This window comes from Denticeps clupeoides, chromosome 18 (assembly GCF_900700375.1).
Source record: "Denticeps clupeoides chromosome 18, fDenClu1.1, whole genome shotgun sequence".
NCBI classification, from domain to species: domain Eukaryota; kingdom Metazoa; phylum Chordata; class Actinopteri; order Clupeiformes; family Denticipitidae; genus Denticeps; species Denticeps clupeoides.
This window is the reverse complement of record NC_041724.1, coordinates 886,836-910,282: the sequence shown is the minus strand read 5'-3', so window position 1 is coordinate 910,282 and position 23,447 is coordinate 886,836. Positions and strand designations below refer to the sequence as shown.

The following is a 23,447-nucleotide window of genomic DNA, read 5'->3' as shown; positions in this document are numbered from 1 at the left end:
GATTAGATGTGTTGGAATTAATCTCATACGTGGGCGATTCTGAATCGATGCAGTGCAGAACATAATCGATTATGTACACAATGTTGCTTGGTGATTCTCTGTCAGTGGCATGAAAATTTGAGTTAAAAAGGAGTGCCGGTAATAACCGTGCCTGATCCAGGTAGGAGTAACTCAATCTTTTTCTGTTTGCATGGATTTCATTATATTAATTTTTATTCTATTTTGTGACTCTTCAGGATTTGATATTATTTTATTTTATTGATGTGTTTTGATGGTGGACCACTCCTCCTTGGACCAGGTGCATGTCTGGAACACCCACCTGTCCTCGGAATACCAATTTCCTTTCAGGAATAATTCCGTGTTTCCTTAATCATTAAACTCCTTTTTTTCTGTGTATATGCAGTGCAGTTTTTAGGGATCCACCGGCGACCACTTTCAGCTCCAAGGATACACATACAAAGCCGCAAATGGAACATGAGAGGCCAGTTATCACCAGGGCAGAAGCCGCAACTCTTCCTATACCACCATGTAGGAGACATAGGAGACAAAGGGCAATTCTGGAAGGACCTTTCGCAGCTTTCTTTAATTCATTACCATGTTGTTGCTGCTCCGGCAGCCGCCGTTTTCATGCAGCCCTTTTCAGGCACGGCATCGTTTGTCGAACAGCAAATTGAGGCGCAGGTTTAATGTCACGCCATCTTGAGCACAAACACAGCAATTGAAAAGGCAAGGTGAGTGACGGGGAGTGAGTGGCATGGAAAACGTAATACGCAGGGGCGGGGAAAAAATGACTTTCCCAGATGGGGAAAAAAAATAAAGACATTTGGAAGTACCGGCCGTATCAAACGCAGCGGTGGAAAATGGGTGCTTAGATTAAATGGACATGTTCTGCTTGTGGGACGATGGCGGGATAAAAGAATGCCCTCGGCTGTAAGCGTGGGACGCCAGGGCAGAATAAGAAGCTACAGATGCCAATCGAGGCACAGAATCACTGAACCACAAGGGGGCACTGTTCAGCCTCTTGTGTTGCATTGCATGGGGAGCATTTAGCCTCCATCCTCTCCACCTCCTGATTGAAGCCCCCCCACTCCACCAAAAAAAACCAAGATGGAGGTTAAACACGGCTCCCGTCCATTAACAGCGCTTCTTACAGACCCATATCCCATGAGTATTGATTTCCTCCATGCACGCACACACACATTGGAACTAAAATCCACTTTCGCAGGAGGTTTCCGAGCCCGCTGTGCTGGTGGAGCTGGGCTGAGACTGGAGATGCCAGCCCGGGTTGAAGTTCAGAGACGTTCGTCCACTAGGGGCCTGCTGCTGTCTAACACAGCTCACTGTTCAGGAAGAAACACGTCCACCAAGGCCAAAAAAATCACAAGACTCTGAACAAACACTTCACTTGACAGTCCACATAAAGGCCTTATTGTCGAACACTCTGATGTTTTGCTCACTCATTCGCTGACTATCTGGGACAGGGAAGGTGCTGGAAGTGCCGTGACCACGCCCTCCAGGGTCGCTCAGGTGGAGAACATCACATCTGAGGCACCAAAATGCGCTGGGCGACGTGCAGCGCATCAGCAATCAGACACCGCACAATTCTAGAATTCGCGCGGTCATTTTATTTACAATAACTGTAATTCACTCAGTTATAAAGAAGGGTGTTCGTCGTGGAACGCCTGCTGAGACGGCGATCTGCGATGGTGAGTGGTGTCCAGAGTTCAGCACTACAAACCAATTAGGAGTTGACTGCAGAAGAGTTGGTCTGTGTAGAGCAGTGAGTAATTTCTCGGATGCCAACGTGGCAGGCGTAAGAAATGCACCAGTAAAGGCAATGGTATGAAGTATGGAGTACTTTCCTGGGTTTAAAATAGCACTTTTGTGGCGACCCTTCTCGCCGATCCAATACGTGCATCAAACAACGATTCAAATAATTGTATTGATCTATTCAGTTAAATTATAGGTTATTAAATGTCTCATATGCATGCAGTACATCCTGCCAGCACTCTCAGTTAAAGCCGTGTGTGCTGAAGAACGACCTTTCGCCATGCCCAGCAACACAGCGAGCAACCCTCAGCGCACAGAGCGGTCAGTAGAAACAGAACCAAGATGGAGGAGCAGTGATTATACGGTTTGTGGGCAGTGTAGAAATATCGTGATATACCTTTTCAGGTTGTTAACTGAATTAATGAGGCATGATTATTATGCGGCGGTGCCGCTTTAACCGCGCCTACTTAATGCTGTTAGGTGAGCAGTCGGAACAACAGGTCACCTCGCTCACCCTCGCTCACGTCAATATTTGCTGACCGCCTATGCACTGCACAATAATTGATTCTTGAGTGAACGTTTTGTTTACATAACCAGTTTACATTCTGATTTATTTATGGTTGTTGTTTATGATTGTAGTACATCTTAACTCCTGACATGTGCTGCACGTTTCAACTATTTGTTATTTTACTATTGTGTATAATATTGTGTATTTATTAAATGTATACATAAGTTTGTGTATTCGTTATATTGTCTTTCAATTACAGAAGACAGTATTTAAGTAAATATTTAGGTCTCATATTTCCTCCCCAGAATAGTACCAGATTGGTAGCCTAGGTACTTTGGGGGGTTGTGCATGTTCCATCATTCCAGCCGTCCTGTTCTGAAGCCCCTGTTTTGAACGTACGTGTGTTTCTCACAATAACTGGCACGCCAGGAACTCTGGACCAGACCTCTTCTAGCTCCGACTCCATCTTTGACAGCCCTCCAGCGCCTCCCTTCACTCTGCGGATTAAACGGCGGTGGTGACAGGATGTGACCTTGCCTAACGCCTCTTCAGTTTTTACTCGGCTGTGCGCTGCTGTCTGAGGTTTGTTATTGTCTGATCCAGGTAGAATCCAGCTCTCAGTGTGCCATCGCACCCCCCGTTTCACTCAGAACGTCCATCATCTCACCTCAGACGATGTCTGCCGCTATTACGCCTTTTGTACGATCGGCACTCACCATCATCTTCTCGAACAGGTCAATGATCTCCTTCTCCGAGAGGTTCATGGAGCGCTCGTCGAACAGAGGCTGGGGCACGGGCAGCTCGGCCTGAGTGGACAGGGGGTCCGTGGGGTGCTGGATAAGTGGCTTCTCCTTCTTCCCTCCCTGCTTTCGGAAGCTGGTGATCCGGTCGCGCTGCAAACAAAAAGTGAAAGAAAAACCCGTGAAACATCCGACGTGCACAAAAGAACGGCAGCCATGTCTTTGTGTGCTTGTTATGATTTAGAGGAACTATAATTAAATGGTCCTATACTAGTTATTAGGGCTGTAACGGTACGGGCCTTACAGTTTGATCAACATAATGCGGATCCAAATTTATAAGCGTTTCACACAGAAACTGCATCCTTAACGCTCCCCTGTCATTCTTTTTTTTTTTGCTTTTATATCAGTCTTGTTGGTCCCCTAATACGGTATCTGAAGTCTATTTTACGAAATTCAGCCGTGGTACAGCCACTTACATCCAGTCCCACAATGGGGTTTCTCCAGGACGTGCCGTTTCGGTGTCTGTAGCTTTAAATGCTAATGAGTAGGAGAGCGGCCTATAGGAGTTGATGGGGCGTTCGCCGGAAATTGATGTCATCAACACCGTCCACCGACCACAATGTTTGGCGCAGACTCACAGACGTGTTTTTCAGAAAATTTTTATTAACCAGCTGGCTCTTCGGAGTCTTGCCTGACTGAATTTGTGCTCATTTTTACATCAAATCACAGAGCAACTGCATTTTCCTGTCACGGGACCTTTGACAAGGTTATATAAGAGCCGTTTCTCAGTACGTCTCCTAGTTTTTTTAATGCTCAGGCTGTAATGCCAGGTAGGGCTTCAGACTGACCTGGAAACTCTAACGTCTCAACGTATGGGAAAAGGGGAAAGAAGTAAATCCATGGAGCTGTCCACAGCTGTCCACTGGAAGGGTAGTGAAATTAAAATAATCCCCATGGTCACAGCAAATGACTATTTAACAGTGATAACAGTTCACCGTTTTTTTTTTTTTTTTTTTGTTTAGCTAATTTATTATTAATTTTCATATTTTGATTTTAAATTATACAAATTATATTTTCCAGAGCCTACGTAAATAAAATAAAAGCTTGTATGTTTCTTCTTGCATAAAGTCTTGCATGTGTATCTGGATTCCCTATGTGGAATCCAACTCCAGAACGTTTCGCAATCAATTTTATTGCATTCGGATTCAATCTTTTTTTGCCATCTCACGGTGCATCTTTACCGTTTTAAATACACCTACTACCGTGTGTACCGTTGCACCCCCACCAGTGGAGCTATAATCAGAGCGAACTTACCTGTTCACAGGTACATGACAGGAGTGAAGTTACACTGGCACACTCACTACATGAGAGCAGCGACTGCGCGAACACAGACGGACCGTGCCTCGGTTACTGGGTCAGAGGGGCGGGGCGGGTAAAAACCATGCACCAGTCGAGGTTAGTTAGTAGTCATTGGGTGATGTGGGTCAGGGTGGCTCATGCACGAGTGGGTGAAAGTGTGGAAGCAAACGAGCGGGAATTACGGATGACACACTCGACAATGAAGTCAAATACTTGTGGGAGGTCAACAGGCTAATGGCTCTCTGTACGAGTTACAGAAGAATATTAATATCTGAATATTAATATAATTTTTTCTGTTATGCTATTAGTATTCTCTTATGTCTTTGATCTATCCACAAGTATTTTTTGAATGAATTGTCGTCCCAATACGGTCATGGAACGTGACAGAGGACGTGGAAACAAAAAAAACAAAAAACGATGCAGAACAAACTGAAAAGTGGTCGCCTTACCATGTCATCAGCCAGTGTTTTTATGTGTATGTTCTGTTGAAGGGAACACAAATGAGGAGCAACTCAAAACAGCCCTGCCATTGTGTATGGCTGCACATACACAGACATTTCACATGAAATTAAATATGAGAAGAAAAAAAAATACATTAAAGACCCATGTGACAGCGGCCAGCCTATCAGCATGAAGCTAGTTTCTGTCCATATGCTTCACATAGCCAGTTTGTCGGTATACGTAACTTTACGTTACATATAGCACCAGGTTCCGGAGACGGTACCGGATAACACGCTGAAATGACAATAAGCAGGCATCGGCGCGTTCAGCAGCTCCGGTGCGGTGGACCTCTGCTCTCCCTTCCCAGCCGCAGGACGCATGGCCTGACGTGGGTGCCCGGATGACCGGCGGATAACAAATCAGGCCAAATCATTACCAAAACGAGCATTTTCACATGGTTCGTTAATGAAATTAACATCACAACAACAAAGAAGTGGTCCGTCAGCACAACAAGTCTCAGCCAGTCTGGTTCGCATCAAGTTTGGTGCATTAGCCAAAAACGGAGTAGATTTGCCTGCTATTATTACAAAAGGAGGAAACTTGAGCACGTTCGCATGTAAAATGCCAACGTGCTCTTTAAAGGACATAATTAAATACATTTAATCAATTTGGAAACAACGGCGGAGAAACAAAGTGAGCTAATTACGCCGACTTTGGGGCAAGCTATCAGTTAATGGCACAAAGGTCATTATCACACCACCCGAGCAACAATGCAATTTGTAGCGTAACAATTAGGCAAATGCACCTTCTGGGCCGCGCTGGCTTTATTAACACCCAATTTTTTTTCCATTATGATTAATGTCTGTGCCTCAGTGGCAGCAATAAACGAGCGCCAGCACCCCTCCCGGTCAAGTCATAAAAACGAGCCCAAAATACCAGCAACATGAAAATTTAAGAAAAAAGCTGGTGAATGTGATTATGAGCATTCTAATGGTCATTCATGGGAATTTATAAAATCCTCTAAATTCACTTCAAACACCATATATCGTGATGCCAGAAAGAGACAAAATGATATAAAATGTTCATAAACAACATTCAAACAAAAAGGAGCATTTTCCTAATTTAAACTAGGCCTGCAGCACCATAATGGACCTTAAGATTCATTTTTAGAATAGATTAATAGTCTGTACCGTTCAGAATCTGAATCTTAAAATTCATATTTCTGACTTCATGTATTAACTTTGTTCCCAAACCGGACACTAGGTGGCACAAACTGGCTCAGACACACCTTGAAATTTACACCTTCAAATAAACAGATCTACATATCGTGGACAAGGTAAAACGATCCTAGCCAACAAGCCAAGCCCATTGCACCATCTGACGCTGAACTTCACGGCAAAGTGGAAAGTCTTGGGAGGAAACCAGGCTTGGATTGGTTGAATTGGTTCTAATTGCGCAGATACAAAGAAAACACTCCGCTCCCAACTTGGCTTCGGCAGCGCACGCCACTGACAGGTCCTGGCAACCCCTGCTCAACTCCACTCCACCATTCCACTCCTGATCATCTGCCTTCATCTGCCAGATTTCGTTCCCAGGCTAGCGCCATGCTCCGCGACACCGTGCCGTGGGACATCTGCTTGAAACTGGAGCTTGGAAGTGTGTGAACGCTTAGTCTACAATTAACCTCAACAGGGAAAAACACTTGTAACACTTGACTTGAACAAACAAATATTGATTCACACATCAATAATCCAAATATGAAGAAACACTAGATGAAACAGAAGTAATACTTCTATAATGATATCAAATATATCATTATATTTCCAGATTGGTAGAACTGGGCCAGTGGCGGCTAAGCGTGAAAGGAAGCGGTTGTGGGTTCGAATCCCAAACCGCCAAGGTGCCACTGAGGTCCCCTTGATGAAGGTCCCGTCCCCACACACTGCTCCCCGGGCGCCTGTCATGGTGCCTACTGCTCACCAAGGGTGAGGGTTAAATACAGAGGACACGTTTCACCGTGACACCATGTGCTGTGCTTGCTGTGCATCACAATGACAATAACTTCACTTTCTTTCTTTCTTTCACAAAATATCAGTTTCTTGGCACTTTTTGCTATTTTTATTCACATAAATTAATGAAATTGCTGACTACCAATGGCTACCTTGTCACAGTTATTTAGTCCACTCCAAATGAACATACTAATTAATAATGGCTGTGTTGACATTTTAACACGTGCCAAAGTCCAGGGAAAAGAAGTGCGGCCATGACAGCTAACACATCAGCAAACCACGATGGCGGTTCATAGCTGAAACCCCGGTACAGTCATGCTCCGGAAATCTAGAGTCGACCTCCCTGTAGAGCGGTAGGAAGCTCTCCGTCGATTTAACATTTCCTCCAATGGAGAATCGGAGTTGCGAAGCTCAGGATTTCGGCAAAATTTCTGCCGGGGGAGCTGGGAAGGCTTCCGACACCCTGCGGCGCTGCTCAATGCTGCATTTTTCTCCGCCTCAGCACTATCAAGCTGCGGTGTTTCCAATTAAATTAGGCTGCTCCGGTGGAAAGGGGGCCGACATTCGGCCTAATGGCCCCATGTCTTCGGGAGACGCCGGGGGCCGGCAGAACAGAGCAGTCGTAAAATGCAATGGTGGCGCAGAACGGATGCCACTCGCGTGGCCCCGGCTTTTCCTCGAGTTAACTTGCAGTTGAGGGGAGGCACAATGGGCCCTGAAGGCCAAACGGGCACAGAGCACACGTCCCCAGGTCCCACGCGGCAAGCGGCGGCGTCACGAAGGGGGACTCTGGCCATCGGAAAAGCAGAGCCTGACGTGCACTACAAAGTCAGCCTAAAACTTGGTGTTCATGCAGAAAAAAACTGAGATACGCCGGAAAACCTGCTCCATCCGATGTGGAAATGTAGAATTTACTCATACTTTGCATTATGATGGACAATTGCTCATGCTTAGTTTGGTAAATGAAAAATATACATTTATTTACATCAAAATTGTAGAGTCAAACTATAACAAAACATTGTTTGACGAACATTGTTGAAACATAAGACTCAGAAAAAGGAAGTTGCTTAAAGGCTAATAAGGTTTCAAGATAAGATTGAGCAGGTTCTCTTCCACACTGAGGAATCATGGTTGTTCATATATTTCTTTTTTTCTGTTTGTCCTGAACGATGCATGTGAATTCCTGACGTAAATCCCAAACGCCCCCGACCGTTGCTGCTCCGCTCTCCACCAATCGGACAAGGACCCCTAATCTTTAAGCGACCCAATTACATGCAGCACCAGGAGGGCTGGCGCGGTTTTGGCGGGAGCCTGACATGAACTCCGCCGGGCCGTCAGGCGTCGCCTGCGTCACGCCTGAAACATGACCTGCAACCTGCCGCTGGCTGCGAGGAAGCTCTTATCTTTACATGCACCCCCCTTTCCCGCCATGTCCGTTCTGGTGCTCATCATGCGAACGTCGCGAAACAGAGACACGCCCCCTGCTCTTCTGCACGCGCACAGGCGCCACATCAAACGCCACCGCGCTGGCAGGGATTCGCACCAAACGTCACCGCAGAGGACGTCCGGCCCCTCGCTCCCGTTTGGCAGTGGTGGCCTAGCGGTTAAGGAAGCGGCCCTGTAATCAGAAGCACCGACCCCACACGCTGCTCCCCGGGCGCCTGTCATGGCTGCCCACTGCTCACCAAGGGTGATGGGATATATACAGAGGGCAAATTTCACTGTGTGCATCGTGTGCTGTGCTGCTTTGTCACATCACATGTGACAATCACTTCACTTTGACTTTGCTTGTGACTGTCGTGCGTGCACCAGTATTAATAAATAACCTATATATAGGTGGGTTGGATCTACTGTGCATCTCTAATCGTGACCAAATCCCTCAAACTAATCTGCTCACCGACGCGCTACAGTCATGACAAAGCGCTGGCATTAGCATTAGCCCCCGCATTAGCACGAGTATCACTCTGACTCACTTAATGATCTGTTTCTGGTCACAAGCGCTCCCCGATCGGCCTTCACCTCCAGGCCGTGCCATGCCCCAGCTGTGCAGGAAGAGGGGGTGCGTGAAGGGACCCATTCATCGCCCCCCCCGCCCCATCTGCTCCTTTCTCTATTGCAAACCTTAAAAAATGAAAGAAGGGTGAAAGAGAAGAGGCCGCCGGGGGCTTACGGCACCAAGTAAGCACAATCGGGTAAAAATATCAGTTGACTGTAAATGGAAAAAGAATTGTTGGCATGAAAGGGTTTTTTTTTTTTTATAGGGTGGGTGTGAACGGCTTTCCCTGGACTCAGACCAACGTTTCTTGTTTTTCCCAGGGTCTGCCCTGGGATCCCGCTGGTCTGTGTTTGATTGTGTGAGGTGGGGAGCGATTGTAAATTTATCTGGGGATGAGGCCAACCCATAGCCAAAAATATCCGACTAAGGGGCCGGTGATGTCAGAAGGACCGGCCCGAGTCTTCCCCCAATGCCAGCCGACACCACTTCCTCTCCTTACTTCCTGTGAGACACCCTGCTCTCTTTCCTGTTGTTTCTCCCTGTTAAACCGTCCCCGCCTGGGCCCCACGTCCAGACAGGAATATGGGACAGAATTAGAAAGTGCAAAGAAGATTACTGGCTGCTGTGGGATATAAGGAATAATGCTCCATGTTAGGATTTAAATGTGAGCAGGTCTGCTGAACATAAGCATGTAGAATGTGTGTATGTCCTCGTATTTGTCGGCACACTTTCACCACAACTACACAACCAAATTTCTGAACATTTCACTGGCTTGGATTAGAAATGCAGTATGTCTAGGAAGACCCTACACATTCAGATTGCAATATAACTATAGACGGTAGACAGTGTGTGTGTGTGTGTGTGTGTGTGTGTGTGTGTGTGTGTGTGTGTGTGTGTATGTATATATATATATATATATATATATATATATATATATATATATATATTTATATCGGCGGTATATAATTGATAAGTAGATTTAAATGTAACTGGATTTGAAAGGGTTAAAGGCAGCAGGAAGTTGTATAATAAACATTTTCTGTATTCAGCTGTAGAGGTTACATCAATAATATAGTCAGAAAAGAATTTAAGTAAAACAATGCCTGTTCATATTTCATCATGCAGTCCCTCCATAATTATTTTTTTTGCACCGGGCACCAAACAGGCCAGGAACGGCCCTGCTCATTTCCATGCACGCTGTCGGTACCCGATCTGTGCCACTTGCCCGATGGGTTCCGTGCCTGCGTGGTCCAGATTGGGCACCGGCACGAGCGCTGCACTCAGTAAAACCGAAAAGTGCGGCGGATGGCTTGTCGTACTTCATTTATTGGGTCTGCAGAGTTTCTGTCAGTGTTTACCCTACACTTTATCACGATTTCAAACCCAAACACTGCCAGGTTTATTTTTAAACGGGCCTGAGAATAAATCCTCTGTGGGCCAAACTAAAGTCCCATCATCAGATGGAAAAAAAAAACGGGTAGCAGAATGGGGCTTCTAATCAGCAAATTTAAAAAGCTATATTCTAATTAGGTGGTAGTAATGCCACTTTAATTAAATACACATTCCAAGCATGAACAAAAAACCGGAACATGATGTAAAACACACATTGTTAATTACTCATTCTTCTGAAATCCAGCTGACATGTAGACATTTAAAGAATTTTAGAATAAAATTAGGCAGATTCATTTGCCACTAATTACATAGTACACTAGTACTAGTACTCTTCAGTAAAATTTTAGGTTAATAAGTGTGTTATATGCGTATGCGCACTACGGGTCACCCTCGCCCTATCTGATCAGAGTCTCATCATTTTGTACGGAAGAAAAATTGATTCTTGATTCAATGTTTTGTTTATATAATCAGTTTATATTTGTTACGATGGTTTTCTTAAAAAAGAAAAAAAAGTGAAGTGATTGTCACATGTGATACACAGCAGCACAGCACACGGTGCACACAGTGAAATTTGTCCTCTGTATTTAACCATCGCCCTTGGTGAGCAGTGGGCGGTCATGACAGGTGCCCGGGGAGCAGTGTGTGGGGACGGTGCTTTGCTCAGTGGCACCTCAGTGGCACCTTGGCGAATCGGGATTCGAACCGGCAACCTTCTGATTACAGGGCCGCTTCCTTAACCGCTAGGCCACCACTGCCCCGTTTATGAGTTTATGATTACACTTATGTAATTGTGATTGCACTTTTTATTTGGAATTCATTGGAAGTCCGGTAATGTTCATATTTGGTGCACAAATATTTATTATTTAAATATTGTGTATAATACTGTATATTTAATAATTGTATACATAAGCTTGTGTAATTGTTGTATTTTATAGTACAGAAAACAGTATTAAGCGAATATTTATGTCGTATTTTTCCGTAAAGTGTAACAGAATAACAATCTCCAGATATTGGCATATAATCGGCACATCCCAACTAGTAAACCGACGCAGACATTGCACACCAAACAATTAAATTCTGCACCGCTTATCACATGTCGTTCTGCTTTGTGAGCAGAACTAACTACCACTGGGTGCCTGAGCAAGGCTCTTAACCCTGCACTCAAGCCCATTGGCCTGCAATGAAAAGGGGTGGAGCCAAGTGAAAGCGAAACGGCCTCTGTGAAGTTTGCCCTGTCATGAAGCACAATGTTCATCCCTGGCTGATTCCCTCCAGCATGCGGAGCCCTGGTCACCCAAACAAGGTGGATTTTTCGAAAATTCAACTCAAATGACTTCACCGCGTTTGTCCACCTGGTCAGCCGGAAAAAACAACTCTAACCAGAAGCAGACACCAGACAGAGCATTCGAATCAGGAAATGTTTTGGCTAGGTGCTTATTGGCCAAAATGGATTGATTGACAGAACATCAATAGACGCACATCTCGGCGTGGCACGGCGAGCTCTGGGCCCGTTCGGTTACTCTGTTAAACAAACGGAGCCGCCACGGCCGCTCTCTCCCAAATCGTGCTTTTGTCTGGCTGAGGCCGCGACCGGGAGCCCGTCGAGCGCAGGAATCCGGCCACCAGCTGCTAATCCCATTCTAAACAGACTCTACACAATCCCTTCTGCTCAAACACGAGCAGCGACGGAGCAGCCCAGCGTGCGCCACGCATGCATGCATTTATTAATCATTATTTAGCCCCCACCCCCAAAAAATCGCACTTTTAACAGGGGAGCATTTCGCAAGACTGGGACCCCGGAGACCTCCGGCAACTCTGACAGCTATGTTGGGCAATAGTGAGAAGCCGGGCCAGGAAATGACTCTCATGTGGAACAGTGAGGTCATCAAGCAAGTGTGTGTGTGTGTGTGTGTGTGTGTGTGTGTGTGTGTGTGTGTGTGTGTGTGTGTGGAGAAAAACAGCCTGGTTACATCAACAGGTTTTTTTTTTCAGCCAGGCTATAAAGAACAAGATCATGTCCTGTCCCACGAAGTTGCAAAAGTCTGTGAACAGAACAGATCTCTGCAAATCGGAGCATTCAACTATTATATAGGATTAGAGGTATTGAAATGAATCTCATAATCCACGTGGACAATTAAACATGGATGCATTGTTGTTTTTTCTGCATTTCGTAGCAGCGTTCGATTGGCGCTTAGCATTCGCTCATCGCTGTGAAAGTGAACTGTGATCGTCATTGTGAAACGCTGCAGCACAGCACACGTGTCCCCTGTATTTAACCGCGACCCTTGGTGAGCGGTGGGCACCATGACAGGCCTCGAACCGGCAACATTCTGATTACGGGGCCGCTTCCTTGACCGCTAGGCCACCGCTGCCCCAAGTGTAGCACTTGTCGAGGTTTTGGCAGCGTTTTCGGCAGCGTTTATTTGACATCATCCGAACGCTGGTGCTGAACGGCCGTGCGGACTCTTCGATTTGCTCCGCTGAGCAGAAAAACTTCCCTCATTTACGTGCATGGTTGCTCACTTTCAATTTCCCACTTTGTACAGACGTGCAAAGTCATGTTGAGATGCAAAACCAAACGGCACAGACTCTCCATCTGAATCCTTTACGGGACACAAGGAGCAACCTCCTGCCGTGCTTCCTCCTATTCCGTAATTTGTATTCCCACCGCTGAAGGGGACAGCAGCTAAAGACACAATTTAGACTTCCAATCACGACAAGCACGTCGACGACACCATATATTCCGCTTTATATTCAAATACGGACAAGCAACCTGCAGTGAGTGTGTTGCGTAGGGGTGTGTATTGGCGAGGGTCTCACGATATATAAAGTGAAGTGATTGTCACATGTGATACACAGCAGCACAGCACACGGTGCACACAGTGAAATTTGTCCTCTGCATTTAACCCATCACCCTGAGTGAGCAGTGGGCAGCCATGACAGGCGCCCGGGGAGCAGTGTGTGGGGACGGTGCTTTGCTCAGTGGCACCTCAGTGGCACCTTGACAGATCGGGATTCGAACCGGCAACCTTCTGATTACGGGGCCACTTCCCTAACCGCTAGGCCACCACTGCCCCATCGTGATATATCGTGATATGCTACAGCTCACTGAAATGTGAAAGCCCGAGCTGAAACAGCAGGTGCTGCGGTCGGCCCGTCGTGCTTGGTGATTTAACTCAAAGTAATTCAAAGCTCCAGATGTACTGCGCCATCTACTGGAGTGGAGGTTGTTGTTTCACGCTGATTCTCATCTCTGCTCTTCTTTATGGACCAAATTTGTATAGAAAAATAATGCGATCTGATGTCCCCGTATCGACCGGCTGGTAAAATACCGAGATATATTGTTGTCCTGACATTGTGTAACATGCCACGTTTTGGCCTCTTCAGCCCGAGTTTCCTACTCATATTTGTAGTGGTTGGAGAGCACGGCCTGTCCTGAAGCAGGACGCGGCCTGTCCTCTCCAGGGTCCCCTAAAGTCCTAACATTTACATAACACCGGAGCAGTATGTACTATAAACATCCCAGCAGCCATGACGGCCGAAACCATCGATCTGATAGGAACGCACTCAGACTGGAATTACGACGAGCACCGTTTCCGGTGTCTGGACGACGCCGGGACCATTAGCCCGCCACAGTCGGGGAAGGTGGTGGGGGGGGGGGGTGTTTCCTGAGTGCCGCCAAATTCCTCCTCTCTGGCGTAAGTCAGAAATGTTCGCTTTAAATAGAAGCCACTTCCTACCCTACGGAGAATTTGCGCCAGTTTGCTTACATTAAACCCCCAACTTCGCTCTTCACATTGCGCCGCGTCTCTGTAGCACGGCGTGAACTTTATTTCAGCAAATTACAGAACAAAAAAAGCACGAGTGCCGCTATTTCGACAGCGGAATTTCCTGTGGTTTCACTTCTTGGCCGTGGCTCTCGTGGTCGTGAGGAGAAGATCCGTGATAACGGAACAAATCACTTCTCTTCTCCAGGAACCGGCGGCCACGCTCTGGGCTGCTGGCTCTGGGCTGGAAATGATTCTTCAGGCCATGTGAAGGACCTTCGCCTCTTCGACGAGAACGTTCGCCCTACTGAATACGTACCAGCTTCTTCTTGCTCTCGTCCTCGCTGGACTTCTTCTTGGAGGGCCTGTTGGGGTCCTCCCCTCCGCTCGCCTGACCCGGCTGGTCCATGATGAGGAGCCCACTTTCGCACTTTCCCAAACGGCGTCAGGTGCCTTCAAACGCCATACGATCCCGGGCAACTTTTTACACGAGGGCGGGAGACGGCGGTCCGTCCTCAGGGCGGCATCCAGCGGGGAAGGACTTCATCACGGAGGACCGGGGGACGCCTTTTTTTAATCCAGCAGCGGCGGAAACGCGGCGGCGGCGACGCGGCAGGCGGGCGCAGGGCGCGTATAAAAAAAATCAAAATAAAACGGAATAAAATCCGTTAACAACCTGCCACAGGCAAACAACAAAAACTCACAAAGATCGAGTCCCAGGCTCGCCGCCGCAACCGAGCTTTACTGCCAGGGCCCGCTGATGCCCCGCCCATTGGCTCCCGCCATTGGCTCAGGGCCGCGTGTGGGGCAGCCGAGATTGCCGCGGCGATTGGTCCGGGTTCGCGTCCGTCCGAACGACGACGGGGCGGTGGGCGGGGTTTCTAGCCACGCGCTCGTTCTTGATCCGGAGCGCTCTTATTGGACGAGCGTCTGTGTAATAAATCGTTAATAAACGAGTGCAAAACTGTAATAAACCCACGAAAAGACCTTCGTTGTTATTACAGACCCGTAAATACGAGGGTGTCACTGAGGTCCCCTTGATCAAGGTAACCTCACTAATGGTGATGGTGAAATACGGAGGACACAGGTCACCGTGTGCTGTGCTTCACAATGACGATCACTTCACTTTCACTCACTTATATCACTTATATTTCTCTTGAAGGTGATAAACAACGTCCAAAAAAACTTGATTCCATCCATTTAATATTCCATTCCAAAATAGAATCCTTTTCTGTATTAAATAAGTTATTAAAAAATCTTTTTTTTCCAAATGTAATATTATAAAATAACCTCCAGTGTAAAATGAAGCTGATATGCCTGTTCATGCACATCTTACCATGAAACAAACTGGTGATAAAATTGTTGTTTAAATCACTTCAGCAAATACTGTCAACCAATGAGACGTAAATAAATTAAATAAAATTTCTTCCAGGTCTCTTCAGGTTTGTTGAACACAGAATTCCTCTCTGCTTCTGTCTCCCTTGAGAATGTTGCTTCCATCTTATTTTCGTTACTCATTCATGACCCCGGCGCAGCGTATCTTCAGTAAGTCCTTGTTAAGAAAGTGCCTTGTGGGCATTCTTTCTGATAAGCAGGATATCAGTAGTTCACACACACACACAAAATGTCACCAATAAAACTGCAATAACACTCCGTCCTACATGCTTCACCAGATGTTCTGTTAGTCCATGTAGGTGGGGACAGAAACACACACACAGTCACAGTGGGTGAAAAAGGGACCTTCTTCTCCATTTCGACAGTGTGCTGAAAGCAGTCGTCCCTATTTAATTGCCCATAAGGCTAAAATTCTTTGTTTATTCTTCCAGGTGGTTTTTGGCCGATGGCTCCTCCAGAACTAAAGCGCTCATCACTCTTCCGTTCCACCGGCACGTTTCAAGCGAGTTCCGGTGCTGTGTGCACCGTGCAATTTATTATGTAGCGCATATGTGACAGAGATCTCGTGAATTTTGTGTCAATTGCAAATGCATCTACAGGACTGCAGCGGTTTTTGGAAGTTGCCCTCCACCGACTTTGAAGATGTACCATGCATGACAAGGCGCACCTTTACCAGAGTGCGAGTGAGATCCATCCAGTCCAATTTCATAGTTTCATCAGGATTTCACACCGGCAGATGAAATTCTGTGCAGCCAATATGCCACCAGCCGGCCCAGAGCCAGGCCCCCCCAAAAAAAACAGGTCATCTGATTCTGCTTCATGCAATATGATGTCTTATTTCCACTCTTTGTTCCCGGAGCGCACTGCAGTCCGTTCGCTTAAATGCATTTACTGGGGAAAACGGGAGAAACTTTCACTTTAACAGGAAATGCACAGTGCAGGCCAAGCAGATCCGCCCCACCAGCATCTACATGCCAGCTCTATAATTATAAACGTCCAGAGCTGCTTTTCAGAAGATGCCACTTTCCCACGGGTCAGTGTGCAGCCGGGAGAAATACGCCACGTTCACGGGACAAGACGTCCCTCGCCACGCTACCATCCGTGCAGAGCCCACGGCTTCAGATTGGAGGCCCAGGCACCCAGCTCTGTGGCACCACATTCCGATGCACACCGTGCGCGGCTGCACTTCAGTCGCACCCGGTACGATTGTATCACATCGCCGCAAGTGCATAACTACACGCTATTACACCCGTCATTTGACGGCAGGCGGGCAGGACCCGGAAACGCAAGCACGCCTGTACCGGCCGGGACGTTGGAGCACTTAAGGGGAGATACCTGAAGTGGCTCATAATTGCCGGCACTTCAGTCCGTTCGGTGGCTCGGCCCGCGTTTAAACCCTGTCGTTGCGTATGCATGGATATAACTGTACGTCTGGATGATATTTTAAAAGGGTTTTGATGACCTGGCAGCTAAAATGCACAATGTGCCCGGCGTTGATCGTGCACTTAAGCCCAACCCCGCCGACTCGGGTTCGGCTGCAGGGGTGTTTACGGCACGGTTCGGTCTGTGCTGAGCGCCGTGTTTAGAGGCGGCAGATGAAAGGAGAGCAAAAGGTAAATTATTCATGGGTCTCCCTGAAAACGGCACAGCTGATCAAACACCGGCTACTGATGCTTATCCTTACAGCACCGTTGGAAATTTCGTTTTTTCGTGTCATATTTCACGTTTGGCTTCTCTTCTCTTTTATTTATTTATTTTTGCCCCCATCATGGTCCTCGCGATGTTTCCTAACTTCTGCCTTACTGAAAACTAAGTAAAAGTGTCATGAACCAGAAGACCCGGGTTCGAATCCCACTTACTACCATTGTGTCCCTGAGCAAGACACTTAACCCTAAGTTGCTCCAGGGGGACTGTCCCTGTAATTACTGATTGTAAGTCACCCTGGATAAGGGCGTCTGATAAATGCTGTAAATGTAAATGTAAAAAAAACTTCATGATGCACACAGCAGGAATGTGGACAGAAACTGTCCTCTCTGTCCGTTAACTGCATGGTACAAGCAATCGGACCAGTGGCGGCCTAGCGGTTAAGGAAGCGGCCCCGTAATCAGAAGGTTGCCGGTTCGAATCCCGATCCGCCAAGGTGCCACTGAGGCCGCTCCCCGGTGCCCACTGCTCACTCAGGGTGATGCTTGAAAGCAGAGGACACATTTCACTGTGTGAAATTACAGCAATTTAATTAGAAATTTAGCAGAATCCATTATATCGTATGCAGGGTGTGTTTAGCAGCGACAGAATGACAGTAATCCTTTAAATTCATCATTTTCAGCTATAATCACAGAGAACATCTGCATGGTGGGCTGCCATCTCTGCCGTAGCCCAGGATGAGTCACCAGCACCAGCAGGCCGCATCGGCGCATCCTTATAAGGCCCTAATCACCTCCAGTTCGCCGGAAGCCAGGCCCAAGGGTTGCCATGACGCCCGGCTTCATGAGAATTCCACGAGATGAGAGTCCATGAGAATTCTCCCTCGGCGGCCTGGCCGCTGGGCAGCGTGCGCTGCGTTGGGCTCGGGGCCGGGCCGAGAGTGGCTGGGCAGAGTCCAATTGTTGAATACCCAGAGTCCATTGTTGAATACCCTGTCTGAAGGGTAAACTCAGAGCAAAATTCTGAAATATAGATGTTAGAAATATAGAAAAGATTGGAAATTTTAATGGTTAAAAACGCTATTGAAAAAGCTCAAGCTGTCATGATCCGGTCCGGAAGGGGTTTCACTTTCGTCCTGTGTAATGTTTCCTAATCATGTTCACCTGTGTCTGATGTATAAAGCTGCCCTGTTTGTGTCTGTTCTCCATCGAGGTTTTGTTATGTTACGTCCCCTGTCCTGTTCATCACAAGATTAAACTCCTGTTTTGTGATGTCATGCGAAGGTTTTTGTACCTTAGTCATCTGTACCATTTAATGGACAATTGTGTACCTGTCACGACTGGAATTTAAAATTATATTTACATATAAGTATAATGTAGTGGTCTGCAAAGGACACGTGTTGTGTTGCCCAGGGAGCTGGGGGTAAAAGACCTTGCGTGAGAAGCCACAGACTTGGGGAGGCTGGGCTCGAACCGGCAACCTTCAGTCTTAGTCCACTGAGCTATACACTGCTGTGTCTGTCCTTTTGTCCTGCTGGGCGGAGATTGGGATTATGGTTCCGCCCACCGATTCTCTAGTCAACTGCCAGCCAATCAACGCACAGGACGGGACAACTTAAGGACCATAATCAAATCATATACCTTTAACATGGTATCACAAAGGATCTGTCCTGTACTTTTTGAGGTACAATCAACTGAAAGGAACAGTTGTACCTGGAGGTTTAATATTGTACCCTGTTTGTACCCTTATTTCTTTGTGTGACTAATACCCCACAAAAATGATGTCTACCGGGTCCGATTGGCCTGTGTTTCTCCTCCCGCCAAAAGAGGAAGTCGGAGTCCACACACATATGCGGCAGTAATTACACGACACCCAGTCTCATGAGTTGATAAATGGACGTCCTGTCAACAGTTCAGCCTGGTGGGAGAGGGGGACCATTGTCCAGCGCTGGTTTCCTTCAATAGAAACCCCAGAGCGGGCATGGCCGCAATGGCTGTAGAGCAGGAAATGTTCGGGCAGGACCCGTCAGACCTGTTCTGAATACATAAAGAGCGAATTGTAAGACATGCAGGCCTGGTGGGGTTGACATTAAGCATGATGAGCATGTGTTTGGGATTTTGTATTTATGATATATTTATTTTAGACTGCCAACTCATTATTCATTATTTCCCCATTTTGCAACAGATTTTAAGACTTTTTGAGAGTCCAAACAGAATTGTGGGAGAAAAAGACGCATTTATGCAATTTTCTCAAACGCAGCAGTGTTAACAGTGTTATTTTATTGTAACATCTTAAATATTTTAAACTCTTGCTGTGATTCACAGGCTCATTTTAACATAAATAAAAAAAATACTTCTAGTCCTCACATTGAAAAATGCTTATTCTTGCTACACAGAGGACCTTACAAATATAGAATGATTTTTCATTCATATCACGTGTGCATGTTCATGTGGGAATATGAGACTACATCACAGTTATAAAATGGCTCAGATCAAGGCTCATATTTTTGTTTTTCCGTTTCCCGAGACTCAACCGCAGTTATGAAAGTGAAAGTGAAGTGATTGTCATTGCGAATCACTGCAGCGCAGCACGCGGTGACATGGTGAAATGTGTCCGCTGTGTTTAACCATCACCCTTGGTGAGAAGTGGGCACCATGACAGGCGCCCGGGGAGCAGTGTGTGGGGACCTTCATCAAGAGGAACTCAGTGGCACCTTGGCAGATCGGGATTCGAACCGGCAGCCTTCTGATTACGCCATTGCTTCCTTAAAAGCTAGGTCACCTCTATAAACCACTCGTTATTTGCTATAAACTTTTGTCAGAGGTATTTCACAGAAAGAAAGGTGGAAAGGTTTCTCAAACAACTCTTTACATTGATCGCCTCTAGTAAGGAGGTAATATAGCATATGTTTCTGAGCAAGAAAAAAAAATCCATCTTTGTCTGGCTCGCTGTCTGGTCTGAACACAATAGGACCAAATTCTAATCAAAAAGGAAGAGTCAAGTTAAAATTTCTTTTTCCAAAAATGCACCATTGAGTCCTTTAATTATAAATCACTTAATGCTTGACATGATTGTAATCAACAAATTATAATTAAAATGCAAATTCTGGGAGGATGTAATTGTGGCAAAGGAAGCTTATGTCCCACCGGTGGAAGGATCTAATTAATGGACAGTCTCCAGAAATGCATGGCCCAGTCTGCTTGCTCAGAGCGCAGAAACACTCTGCCGGGCCTGAATTGGAATAGGAAACCTGCAACACACGCCTGCTGTACACACAACACACAACTTTGCCCGGCTGCTTGGAAATCAGAAACAACAAGTGGTGTTTTCACTCGGGTTCAGATGTCCATGGGGCCAGGCACCCAAGTTAGCGCACCGAGCGAGGACAAATAAAATGATTATTTGCAACACTAATCAAGAAGTCACACTCTTGGTGTGTTATTTTATGTTCATTTAGCAGACTACAGTACATCCAAATTGACTTTAAAGAAGAACCTCCGGGCCACCAGGTGGCGCCACATCTCTTTCAGTCTCCCTGTCTGAATGTTTAATATTTTGTTTTACGTTGGTGCCTTCATGTAACCTGCTTACTGCCTCCAGTCCGTTGTCCAGTTGGTTGTCTGTGTTTAATTCTATAGGCCTTTGCTTAGTCTAACCCTCAAGCCTGTTTATGTTTGAGTATTGTTCACTTCTTTCAAGTTGCGCACTTATGACGATGTTACGTCCCTGGACGTACACACCCACGTGTTCTGTGTGGCTGGCTGTGTTTTTGTGTCCTGTCTCTTTTGGGTTGACTTCGTGGGACGAGTTGAGGCCTACCGGCTCCGCCTGCCATCTGCCTATTGGTCGCCTCCACCTATATAAAGAGACATCAGATGGTGTTCGGGAGGTCCCCAGGGTCTGCTAGGCCCTTACTCTTTTGGGAGGTCCCCAGGGTCCACAGAGATCTGCAGGGAGCTCTGTTGGGGATCTCATTCATGTTTCTTGTTGCCTTGTGTGATAGACCCTTTGTTACATTTACATTTACATTTACAGCATTTATCAGACGCCCTTATCCAGAGCGACTTACAATCAGTAGTTACAGGGACAGTCTCCCTGGAGCAACTTAGGGTTAAGTGTCTTGCTCAGGGACACAATGGTAGTAAGTGGGATTCGAACCCGGGTCTTCTGGTTCATAGGCGAGTGTGTTACCCACTGGGCTACTACCACCCTACCCTTTGTTGTTAGCTTGTGATAGCCTGTTAGTTTTATGTGCCATTTATGTTAACTTTTGTGCGTGTTTGAGTTGTCCCCGCTTGATCAAAAGTACTGAAATCTAGTTACGGCCCTATCTTTTCAGGTTCTGGACTGCTATGCTGGATGGGCTGGGCTCCATTCGCTGTGTGTTGAGCAAATATCCCTTATTTCCCAGTCTTTTTGGAAGCGGGTTGGAGAAGGTGGAGCCGCTCAAAATCTCTCTCATGACTCACACATGCCATCGCGATATTGAATCACGCCTTATTTGGCACTGAATCCCCACCGCAACAATAAAGGAATTCAGCCTGTTTGAAATCTCACACAGTCGATGACCCAATATATTCACAATGTGCATTTAAGACTTTAAAGACGTGTCTTTGAATGCATAAGTTGCACTGATAAAACTAATTAGACGCATTCATTGCTTTTAAATCAATGCAGTCTCTGGGCGTTTCATGTAAATATGCAGCAGTACAGTACAGTCAATTACCATTCAAGAAGCATTCGGAGAGGCCAGGCTTGATATGAACTTGAATAAATTCCAGGCTGGCTGATGAAAAGACAAAAAGACAGAGTGAATGTGGCTGAATAATAAATGCGCTAGTTAGCGCACCCTCCTTGGCAGACAACAACCCGGCTGACACGGACTGTCAGCTCCACTATCCGGCTAGATGCCGGCGCGTGTTCGCAGCCGAGCTCTACGGCATATCATATTAGACAGAAGAGCAAAGATAACATCAGCAGGACGAGGCGCGGCACTTTCAGCTTGGCGCGCCATCCCATGGTCTTCCTTGACCCCCGAACGACAGCGAGGAACAGTCCCGAATAAATAACTTGCCTGCGCCGCCTCCTGATTTCCGCGCCTCTGATCGTGATTACGGCGAGGCGGAGACCCCAGGCTGATATTAATACGTGATCAGAGGCTAGCGTGGCGAATGAAATCCGCGCTGTCGGTTCATGTCGCGCGGCGCGTGTCAAAAAAGGGAACAAATTTCACATGAAAACCACTCCCCCGTCCTGCAACCCCTCGCTGTGCCCTTCCTCACCCCTCAGATCTTCCAGGCTTTCAAGATTCCCTTCTGAAGCGCGCACATGTAAACACATCACACCTCATAACTGACTACAAGGGCCGCACTCCGAAAAGCGCCACGGACCGGGAGTGTGGTGCACTCCCAGAATGCACTGCAATGAATATGAAACTGAGCATGTAAACAGGAATGTGGATCTTTGAAGGGGCCTGAGTTGAGAAATGATGGATAGCTGGATGGATGTCACTCTTAATAACGGCTCCAGTAAAATCCCAATGGAGAGCAGGAAGTGTCTTTCTCGGGGATAAGGATAGGAGGAAAACGCGGGCAGGAAGTGGAGCAGCGGCCACCCCGAGAGGTCACGGCAGTGGAAAAGGCCTGTCCATCAGGCCGCCTCGCACTCCCAGAATGCACTGCAATGAAAATGAAACTGAGCAGACCCCTCATGAAGATCTAAACAGGAATGTGGATTTTTGAGGGGGCCTGATTTGAGAAACGTTATAAAAGAAAGTGAAGTGATTGTCACTTGTGATACACAGCAGCACAGCACACGGTGCACACAGTGAAACGTGTCCTCTGCATTTAACCATCACCCTTGGTGAGCAGTGGGGCAGCCATGACAGGCGCCCGGGGAGCAGTGTGTGGGAACGGTGCTTTGCTCGGTGGCACCTCAGTGGCAACTTGGCGGATCGTGATTCGATCCGGTAAACTTCTGATTACGGGGCCTCTTCCCTAACCGCTATGACACCACTGCCCCAATATTGGATATATGGATATATGGATGGATGTGGCTCTTAATAACGGTTCCAGTAAAATGCAAAGATTTTAATTGTTGTTGGGAACGGAGAGCAGGATCTTTCAAGAATCTTTCTCGGGGATAAGGATAGCAGGAAAACACGGGCGGGAAGGAAGTGGAGCAGCGGCCATCCCGAGAGGTCACGGCAGTGGAAAAGGTCGGCCTATCAGGCCGCCTCGCCCTCCCAGCCGACAGTGGGTCGCGTTTAAAGCCTCTTTTTCGGCATTATCCAGGCCTAGGTGTTCTTTCACACACGTCGTCCCACTTTGACATGCATTAACTTTCCATTTATTATTCATAACCGACACGCAGCACTTTAGGGCAGCTGCTGGAAATGACCGCGGGCAATCAGCACAAGAGCGCGTG

At 46.9% G+C, this 23,447-nt stretch overlaps 1 protein-coding gene across 5 annotated transcripts in view; it reads right to left on the bottom strand.

Annotated features, from left to right (window-relative positions):
• The window catches only part of diaph2 (diaphanous-related formin 2), a 324,298-nt gene extending 309,557 nt beyond the window's left edge, over positions 1–14,741 (bottom strand). For 4 of the 5 annotated variants that reach the window (XM_028959481.1, XM_028959484.1, XM_028959485.1 and 1 more), the window contains exons 1-3: positions 14,302–14,741; positions 4,827–4,859; positions 2,995–3,171 (exon numbers count right to left, since the gene is read on the bottom strand). In XM_028959481.1, the coding sequence (XP_028815314.1) occupies positions 2,995–3,171; positions 4,827–4,859; positions 14,302–14,391 (300 nt within the window). In that variant the 5' untranslated portion in view covers positions 14,392–14,741. The remainder of the gene's footprint in view (positions 1–2,994; positions 3,172–4,826; positions 4,860–14,301) is intronic. The other variant, XM_028959483.1, reaches the window with a different exon arrangement.
• Positions 14,742–23,447: the final 8,706 nt, after the last annotated feature.